Source organism: Mesitornis unicolor, unplaced genomic scaffold (genome assembly GCF_000695765.1).
Source record: "Mesitornis unicolor isolate BGI_N332 unplaced genomic scaffold, ASM69576v1 scaffold25768, whole genome shotgun sequence".
In the NCBI taxonomy this organism is placed as follows: Eukaryota; Metazoa; Chordata; class Aves; order Mesitornithiformes; family Mesitornithidae; genus Mesitornis; species Mesitornis unicolor.
Window position 1 is genome coordinate 950 of NW_010201527.1, and position 9,821 is coordinate 10,770.

The 9,821-nt window shown below is 56.1% G+C and overlaps 1 protein-coding gene across 1 annotated transcript; it reads left to right on the forward strand.

Annotated features, from left to right (window-relative positions):
* The first annotated feature begins 1,021 nt into the window (after positions 1 to 1,021).
* Positions 1,022 to 9,206, forward strand: ECE1 (endothelin converting enzyme 1). The gene is made up of 17 exons (XM_010190135.1): positions 1,022 to 1,108; positions 2,044 to 2,185; positions 2,790 to 3,002; positions 4,349 to 4,473; positions 4,771 to 4,983; positions 5,077 to 5,268; positions 5,806 to 5,948; positions 6,030 to 6,144; positions 6,375 to 6,485; positions 6,741 to 6,839; positions 6,960 to 7,037; positions 7,431 to 7,534; positions 7,728 to 7,838; positions 7,967 to 8,034; positions 8,113 to 8,303; positions 8,393 to 8,488; positions 8,771 to 9,206. The coding sequence occupies exons 1-17, from the start codon at positions 1,022 to 1,024 to the stop codon at positions 8,945 to 8,947; spliced, it is 2,265 nt and encodes a 754-aa protein (XP_010188437.1). The 3' UTR covers positions 8,948 to 9,206.
* Positions 9,207 to 9,821: the final 615 nt, after the last annotated feature.

The window sequence follows — 9,821 nt, forward strand, 5'->3', positions numbered from 1 at the left end:
ACCCAGCCTGGGTTTCGGGGAGGGAATGGGATTTGTTACTAATTATGCTTGGGAAGGCTATTAGTAGAGACGGGGCTGAGAACTGGTGTTTTCATTGCATGCGTGTTCCTGCCAGGGGAAACTGAGGCACGGCCGTGCCAGGTTCAGATCAAGTAAGTCCCTTTGGGGATGATGGCAGCAGGATGGGGACATCTGGATGGGTGCAAACCCCCACCCTATGTGGCACTGGGGGCAAAGGGATGTGACTGATGCCGCTCGGCCCATCTGTGGCAGGGTGGGGGGGGTGTACTCTGGGGAGCGAACCCCCTTGGCGGCAGGAGAGGGATTGTTTTCCCCGTCGGGAGACAATCCGGGGCTGTGCCAGGAGGGAAGGAAGCGGCAGCACGATAAGGGCTGGCTGCCAACCCGTGAGGTTTTCCCTTGTTTTTCTGCTGGGGGGTGAGATAAGAGCTGGGCACAGGCACGCGATAACGCCTGGGGGCTGGCGAGCCAGGAGGGAGCCCGCCAGCGGGTGAAATCCACGGTGCCGTCACCTTTGGGTGCTCCGAGGGCCCCCACTGGGTGTTTCGGGGTGTGCGCAGTTTGCAGACGGGGCGTGGAGCGCGAGCGAGCCGGTAGTTTCGGGGTGAAAAGCCATTTTCTCTGCTTCTGGCCTTTCTCAGGTCCTCCACACACGGAGGGTCCCTGGCACAGGAGGGTCCCTCACCCTGTTTCGGGGCCGGGAGGTGGCAGAGGAGGACCCGGCTTTATTCCAGGCTGGAGGGGAGGTTGCACAACCCGGCCCCGGGGGAAAGCAAGGCGGGTTCGGGCTTTGCTCAGCTTTTGGCTCCGGTTGAGTTGCTTTCCATAACCTTCCTCCGGCGTTTGTTTAGTGCTTTACTACCCCAGAGCCATTCGGGATTTAGTTCCCCGGAGGAGGAGGCGGCTTTAGAGGGTGCGTATTCCTTCCTCGCCCTCCTTCCTCCTCCTCTTCCTCGTCCTCTGCCGCTGAACACCTCCGTTTGCCGATCTCCCTGTGCAGATGTCGACCTACAAGCGGGCGACGTTGGACGATGAAGAACCCCTGGACTCCATCAGCGAAGGCGATGGGTACCCCAATGGCTTCCAGGTAGGGCTTCATGTGTGTTTTAAGGGGAAAAAAAGGGAATTATAGGTCCTAACAAGCAAGGGGGGGTGGTGCAGGAGGGTTTTCAGCCTTTCCATGGGTCAAAGTCCGGTGTGGGCAGAGCTGTGTCGGCTCCCGCAGCCACTGTCCTTTGCTCCCCCCCCGGCACCCAGAACCTGCAGGGCCAGATCCTGGCTTGGCTGCTTGCAGTGTCCCAGCACCCAGTTTTTTCAGCGACTGAACCCCTTCCTGGCATGGCCAGGGTGAGCAATTATCGTGGCAGTGGGAGCTTTGTCCCCGTACAAAAGGGGATTAGGTTAATTCCTCACTGAGCAGCGGGAAAGCAGCTTAAAAAGGGCCGAGGGTGGCAAGAAAAAAAAAAAACCTACGGCTTCCAGCGTGGACAGATTTGGGGCTGAAGTGATGCTTTTGGTGATGGCCCCACTTGCAGCCCCACTGGATTTTGCCTAGAATGGTGTTTTCTGCTCCAAAAATCAGAGCTCTGCTGTGTTTTTGCTTTCCCCAGTGGGGCCATCTCTGCTCTCTGTCGCATGGGGATGTTTCCTGGGGATGTTTTTCGGCTGAGCTGGAGTATCCTGTTACGGCACTTCCCGCTGCCGCCATGGCCCCCACCCTGTCCCAGAGCCCATAGTGGGGATGGGGCTGACCCGGTGGGGTTACAGCCATGCTCATGGTGGGGTTTGGGGTGGCATGGGGTAGCAGGTGAGCCTGCTGAAACGCTCACTCCGCTCCCTTTCCTGCCATTGTGCTGCCCTTCCTGGCCGGTTTCTGGAAGGCAGCTGCTGCCTTTCCCAGCCTGAACTGCGCGGGATCCCTCACTGAGGGACAAATTCATACCATGAACTGTAGGAAGCAAAATGGGGGATGCGTCGGTGGGGTTTTCTGCCAGTGGGGAAATGTCGCTGCTTTTCCCGCAGGTGAACTTCCGTGGTTCGAGGAGCAGACCGGGCTGCTGGGCTGCACGGACGCGCACCGAGAAGCAGCTGGTGGTGCTGGTGGGGGTGCTGGCGGCTGTGCTGGCCGCATGTCTGCTGGGCCTCATCTTCCAGTACCGGGCCCGTAAGTCCTTGGGCCGCGCTGGGATCCTACCCCATGGACCAGGGCTTGGGTGTAGGATAGGATGCTCACCCGCATCCCTCATCCCAGGGTGGGATTCTTGGGTACCAGACAGGATGCTCAGGTATGGGATGGGATGCTTGGGCACAAGGCAGGATTGTCACCTGCATCTCTTGCCCTGGGGTGGGATGCTCAGGCATGGGACACGATGCTCAGGCACAGGAAAGGATGCTCACCTGCATTCCTCACTCGAGGGTGGGATGCTCAGGCACAAGACTGGGTGTTTGCCTGCATCCCTTGCCCCAGGGCAAGATGTTTGGGCACGTGGTAGGATGCTTGCCCGCATCTTTCACCCCAGGGCAGGATGCTCAGTCTCTAGGCAGGATGCTTGGGTGTAGGGTGAGATGCTTGCCTGCATCCCTCGCCCTGGGACAGGATGATTGGGCATCAGGCAGGATGCTCAGGCATAGGACAGGACACTGGTCTATATTGCTTGCTGTGGAGTGGGACACTTGGACACCAGATGGGATGTTTGCCCACATCCCTCACCCTGGGGGGGGATGCCACACTGTGGCAGAGGAGCTGAATCTGTTGTGTCCACCCTCAGGGCCGCCTGCCGTGTGCCTGTCAGAAGCCTGCATCTCTGTCACCAGCTCCATCCTCAGCTCGCTGGACCGGGCAGTGAATCCTTGTGAGGACTTTTTTGGCTATGCTTGCGGGGGCTGGATCAAGGCCAACCCTCTCCCCGATGGCCACTCGCGCTGGGGCACCTTCAACAACCTCTGGGAGCACAACCAGGCCATCATGAAGCATCTGCTGGGTGAGCATGTGGAGGTGGTGGGACCCCCACAATGCCGAGGAGCCCTGTTAGGTCTGGGGGATGCTGAAATCATGGCCACGGAGATGTAAGGTTGGACTTAAACCCCAGTGTCAAACCAATCCGTGATGCACACTGTGAGGATCTTGGGAAGCAGATCCTGGCTGTGTTTTCTCTCCTGGACGCCCGTGGGATTTTTGACCATGGTGCTGCAGCTCTTTGGTGCCGAGCAGGGGAAAGGTCCTGGCCTCGGCTCCACAAACACCATGGCGGCATTCCCAGGAGCTCTGAAATTCAGGATTTGCACCCCACACTGCATCCAGAGGCTGTATCACCCCAATATCACCCCAAGGATATGGGGTTTTCCTCCTGCTATAGCTTCCAACCTTTGTGAGCAGCTTTTTTAGGGGGCTGGCTGCCAATCTGGCCATTTTCTGGGGACAAAACTCCCATGGCGGAGGGAGGATCCTGGGCTCAGCCTCTGCATGCAAACACCAAAGCGGGGCAGCTTATCCAAGCAACCGGCAGGCACGGTTTGTTCAAGCTTTGAGCAAATAACTGGCTCGTTATCAGCACTTTCCACTGTGCTGGGGCTGATTATCTGGAAAGGGAAGGTTTGGGAAGAGTGGTGTCTTTTGGGAGAAGGGGGGTGGCGCGGGAACGGCTTCGTCCCCAGATCTTCCCGCAGAAATCTGGCTCTGGTTTTACCAGGAGAAGGGACTGGGCCTCTGGCCAAGCGGTCACATTCGGTATTTCCTTGAATTCCTTGGAGCCGAGGGACCTTTAGTTAATAAAACCACACAGCTGGGAAGCCAAAGGTGCAAGCTGTGTCATGAGGAAAATAATAAAAAAAAAACCCTCTGGGGAAGCTGAATTTTAAAGGAGAAAAAAAAAATGAAAGGATGGTTTCGGAGGCAGAGGAGAAAAATGGGTTTATTGTTCCTTCTTGCAGGAGTAAATAATATAGGGCTGGGGAGCACCAGCATGGGGGCAAGGGCAACACAGGGCGGCTGGATGATGCTGGGAACATCAGAGCTGCTAGAAAAATGCTTTTTTGTTTTTTCTTTCTTTATCTTTCTGCTCCAGAGAGCTGGAGCAGTCACTGCGGGTGGGAGAGGAGATGGGGGCAGGAGGCCAGGAAGGGCTGGGGGCCGTGGGATGCTCCTGGGGGCACAGAGGAGACCATCAGGGCAATCTGTGCCTTTTTAGAGCTTGGATTTGCCCCAAATGGGGCTGAATATTTCCCTGGTGGAAGTGTGGGAGTTCTGGCATGCATTGGCAGTCCCATGGGGGGGACGGATGTCCTTGGGGACCCCCCCCCATGAGCTTCCCCTGCGTATCTCCTGCAGAAAACACCACGGCCAATGTGTCGAGCGAGGCAGAGCGCAAGGCGCAGCGTTATTACCAAGCCTGCATGAACGAGAGCAAGATCGAGGAGCTGCGTGCCACACCGCTTGTGGAGCTCATCCAAAAGGTGCATCCCTTTCTTAATGAAAAAGCCATCTTCCCTCTCCAAAATGAGGGGAAAAAGCTCATTTATGGGCAGTCTCAGCACCCTCCAGACCCCATTCCTGGTGCTTCCTGGGGCAGAGCATACCCCAGAGCAGGCGAGAGGCAGGGATTTATAGGCAGGTCTTGCCTCTCCTGGGCTTTTTAGCCCTATTGCAAGATATTTTCTCCCCAGGATGGGTACTGGGGGCAGGGGGGATGATATTTAAGCAACTCCGTGTGGTTGTTCCTTACCCAAAACCTGGTTGCTGTCTCTCCCCAGCTGGGCGGCTGGAACATCACTGGTCCCTGGGCAGGGGACAATTTCAACGTGACGCTGCGGGAAGTGACGGCACATTACCGCACCTCACCCTTCTTCTCGGTCTACGTCAGTGCTGACTCCAAAAACTCCAACAGCAACGTCATTCAAGTGGATCAGTCAGGGTTAGGCCTGCCGTCGCGGGATTACTACCTGAACAAGACGGAGAATGAGAAGGTAAGGTTGTCGGGGGAAATTGGGCTTTGCTGGGGAGGTGCCATGGGTGGGTGGCACCCTCCATGCTGTTTGTCACCCTGTCTCACCACATAGGTGCTTGCTGGGTACCTGAACTACATGGTGCAGCTGGGGATGTTCCTGGGGGGCACCGATGAGGAGTCGACACGGCAGCAGATGCAGCAGATCTTGGACTTTGAGACAGCGTTGGCCAATATCACCATCCCGCAGGAGAAGCACCGGGACGAGGAGGTCATCTACCATAAAATGACGGCTGGGGAGCTGAAGGTAGGATGGAGCTGGCAAGCCTCCCCACTCCACCGTGGTTTGGGAAGCAGGGCCAATGGCTGGAGGTGACGCAGCTCCTCCAAGGAAGCCTGATGTTGGCCAGCACCGCCTGGGAGGCTCTTGTGCAATAGCTTGGCCCATGTCCTCCTTGGGGAAATCCCACCCTGACCCGTTCCTCCCAGCCTCCGGACCACCCCCGAGGCCAGTGGCTGTCCCGCTGCGGCACTGAGGCCCTCCCAGCGCTGCTGCTCGCGGTCTGGCTGTGGACGTCAGCCTGGTCACCTCCTCGCATCCCCACAGGGGCCTTAATGGGTTGTGTCAACATTTTTGACACCCGCCCCACTTTCTTTTCCTTTGTGGGAGGAAATTGTTTACTCCCCTCCGACCTTTGGAGGATGCTGCTGTTATGGGAACTACTCTCTGCAAAAAAATCAGCTGAATCTCTCAAATATGGGGGCTGATGCAGCGGCTTCCAGCTCGGGAAGAGCCTGCCACCCTTCTCCAGTTGTTTTCATAGCAGTGGCATGGCTTTTACAGGAGCTGGCACCGGCCGTGGACTGGATGCCCTTCCTCACCACGGTCTTCTACCCCGTGGAGCTCAACGAGTCGGAGCCTGTCGTGGTTTATGCCAAGGAGTACCTGGAGCAGGTCTCTGACCTCATCCTGGCCACCGATAAATGGTGAGAGCCCCCAGCCCGTTGGAGGAGGGCCCAGGGTGGGCTGGTGTTGTTCCCCTGCCCACTCACCACCTCTTGCCGCAGTCTCCTCAACAACTACATGATCTGGAACCTGGTGCGGAAAACCAGCCCCTTCCTGGACCAGCGCTTCCAGGATGCTGAGGAAAAATTCATGGAAGTGATGTACGGGACTAAGAAGGTGAGGGGGGAGCCTCCCAAACCCCCAGATCACCTTTAAAATGGTGATGGCTTTTTAATCCAAGCCCTCATCACATCGCATCCAAAACATAGAGATGTGGGGCAGGTTTGGGGATGGTACTTTTGGGGCATGGGAGGGATGCAGGTCCCATGGTCCAGTGGGGCAAGGCTGTGGGAAAGTGGGGGGCTCTGGCCATGCCACTGCTGACGATCACCTCTCGTCCCATGCAGACCTGCCTCCCACGCTGGAAATTTTGCATCAGCGACACGGACAACAACCTGGGCTTTGCTCTGGGGGCCATGTTTGTCAAGGCCACCTTCGCTGAGGACAGCAAGCAGGTGGTAGGTCGCCGAGCAAGCAGCGTGTGAGCCTCAGTGCTGGGAAAGCCACTGCAATAGTGGAATCATCAAGGCATCTGATGTTTCTCTGTCCACTCTTTGTCCACCATGCATCTCCATTCACTGGGTTTTTCATTGGTCCACGTGCTGTCTCGGCATCCCAACCTTTTCCTTACCACTGGTGCAAAGGGTCCTTGAACTCTCCAGAGTGGGAAGCTGGCTCTCTGGATTGACGCCGTGCTGCTTTGTTTTGTCTAGGCAGAGGAAATGATTGCGGAGATTAAAACAGCCTTCGAGGAAAGCTTGGAGACCCTGCAGTGGATGGACGAAGAGACGAGGAAATCGGCCAAAGAGAAGGTGAGGTGCTGGCAGCAGCACCAGGGAGGAGAGGGTGCGATGGTGGAGGGTGGTGGAGCTGGGTGAGCCCATCCTTCCTCCTTTGTGACCAAAAGCACTTTGGTCCTTGTCACCCCCCAGGCAGATGCCATCTACAACATGATCGGCTACCCCAAGTTCATCATGGACCCCAAGGAGCTGGATAAAGTCTTCAATGATGTGAGTTGGTCAGATATGTCCCCTGGGTCTCCATGTTCCCCATCTCCACTAGCATATGCAGGATGTGCCCATCACCATGGCCTCTGGGCAGCCCTGAGCCTAGGTTTCCTCCAGAAAGGTCTTACTGATGTCCTTGGCTCTCCTTTGAGGACTTCCCAGAGAGCTGCAGGCCAGTCTTGGGGTGGCTGGGGCTCTTGGGATCCCTGCCCGGGAAGAGGAGAGGCTGTTTTCCGTAATGGTGATTCATTGCCCTCCGGAGACTGCAGATGTTGGAGAGGAGGAGAAATGAAAGCGGCCGTAACTCAGCCGGCGCCAGTGGCTTAAACATGACCATGGAGGGAGGAGCAAGGCCGGGCCATCACCGTGTGCCGCTCACGCCTTGCTCTTTTGCAGTATGAGGCTGTGTCTGACCTCTACTTTGAGAACGTTATGCAGTTTTACAACTTCTCGGCCAGGGTCACTGCTGACCAGCTGCGGAAACCACCCAACCGGGACCAGTAAGTCCCCTGTTCCACTTCCCTATTGCGTTGAGACTATCACAGTATCTGGATTTGGTGTCCACCAGACCATGCTGGTTTTGGGGAGCTAAATCTGGGCTGAGGGCTTTGAACCGTGATAAGCAGATGGTGTCAGAGCCAACATCAGCGATGGGTTTGTGATGCAGTGTTGGCCATGTCTGTGTCCTTGCAGGTGGAGCATGACACCTCCGACAGTCAATGCGTACTACTCTCCCACCAAGAATGAGATTGTCTTCCCTGCTGGCATCCTCCAGGCCCCTTTTTATACCCGTGCATCTCCCAAGTAAGAGCCTAGACAAAGCTGAGAGGGCAGGATTCCCAGATTTCTCCCCATCCCAAAATTTGAGGTTAAATCTCATGACTGCAGGGAGCAGCCACTGCTCTCTAAATCTCAGCATTACTTTCCTGCAGGTCACTGAATTTTGGTGGTATCGGCGTGGTGGTGGGCCATGAGTTGACACATGCCTTCGATGACCAAGGTATGGGCAGGGCCAGGTGGGTAGGCTGCTGATGGGGTGGCTGTTGGGGTGACAAAGGACCTGCTGTGTCTTTGGCAGGCCGGGAATACGACAAGGATGGCAACCTGCGTCCCTGGTGGAAGAACTCCTCGGTGGAGGCCTTCAAGAGGCAGACAGAATGCATGGTGGAGCAGTACGGCAACTACACCATCAACGGCGAGGCCGTCAATGGCAAGCACACCCTCGGGGAGAACATCGCTGACAACGGGGGCCTCAAGGCTGCCTACCGGGTAGGGCCACAGGGCTGGGGACATGTGGCGGGTGGCATCCTGTGTTGGAATCAGTGTGCCCTGAGCCTGCTGTGGTCCTCGATCTCCAGGCATATCAAAATTGGCTGAAAAAGAATGGGGAGGAGGAAACACTTCCGACCCTCGGCCTCACCAACCACCAGCTCTTCTTCATTGGCTTCGCCCAGGTAGGTCACTCGGTGGTGGGCAGGGAGTGTGGACGCACAGGTTTTTGGGGAGTGGAAGCATACCCAGGTGTTGGGAATGTGTGACAGGAAAACTGAGGTCTCCAGAAACGCTGCAAGGTGGATGGAAAACCAGATCGGGGTGGCGCTGATTAAAAAGCGAGACAAAGCTGGAGCTTGAGCTCGGTCGTGCCTGCCACACAAGCAGGGAGGTCCGTTTTGGCACTGAGCAGGGCTGTGTGGCTGTAGATGTCTGCACTCACGCTTCTCGCTCTCTGTTTGCAGGTGTGGTGCTCAGTTCGCACGCCAGAGAGCTCACATGAGGGGCTCATCACCGACCCCCACAGCCCCTCGCGTTTCCGGGTCATCGGCACCGTCTCCAACTCCTGGGAGTTCGCAGAGCATTTTGGCTGCCCCCTTGGCTCACCCATGAATCCCTCCAAGAAATGTGAAGTCTGGTGATGGACGAGCGCCTGAGGGAACCAGGTGCCTGTTGCTTCGTCCTCCGCTGATGGCTGAATTTCCCCAGTCCTTTCGAAAGGCTTAAACCACTCGTCTGTGCAACAAACTGCCCAGCTCTCAGCCGGAGCGATGCTCTGCATCCCCGGTGTCGTCCGAGGTTCGATCCACTGTGAAAACACCTCAACCCCTCACTTGTTTGTGAAGTGACTTCGATTTGGGGGTCTTTTCCACCATAACCAGTCCACGTGTCAAGACACATGAGTCCATGGGCACTACCCTGTATTTACACACAGCCTGACCCACTGCCTCTTTTTTGGAGGTGATAAAGGGAATGCCACGATGCCGGCAGGTTTGGCTGCGTGTCTAAATACACCTAAAGTACCTTCCTCTCTCCAAAGATGCGCACAGGAGGATGAAAAATATTTTTAAGATATATTTTTTTGGGGGTGGAGGGGAAATATATATATTTTTTTCATGCATTGTGGAATACACTGGAAAATGTCAGGGAAAATGCATTTTAAAGCCTTTTTTTAGTAAAAGATTAGCATATTTATTAATTTTTTTAAAATCAGTGCAGCTGTAGGTGCAGCATCCTGTGGTGACAGTCCCTTGGATGGGGCTGCCTGGGCTGTGGATGCAACCAACCAGCCTTGGATCCTGGGTTTCTCCGGGAGGGACCATCCTCAGCGGATGCTGATGGGGAAATTGGAGACAGGGGAGCCTGGGGTCAGGGCTGGAGGATGCTGCAGGTAGCAGACAGACTCTGCTGGGATGCTGCGGCTCCTGGGTTTAGCTTTAATTTTGGAGTGCAAAGGGAAGAGTTGATGTGCCAAAGATGTAACCAAGGTGGTGACAGCGTGGATGAAGCACCCAG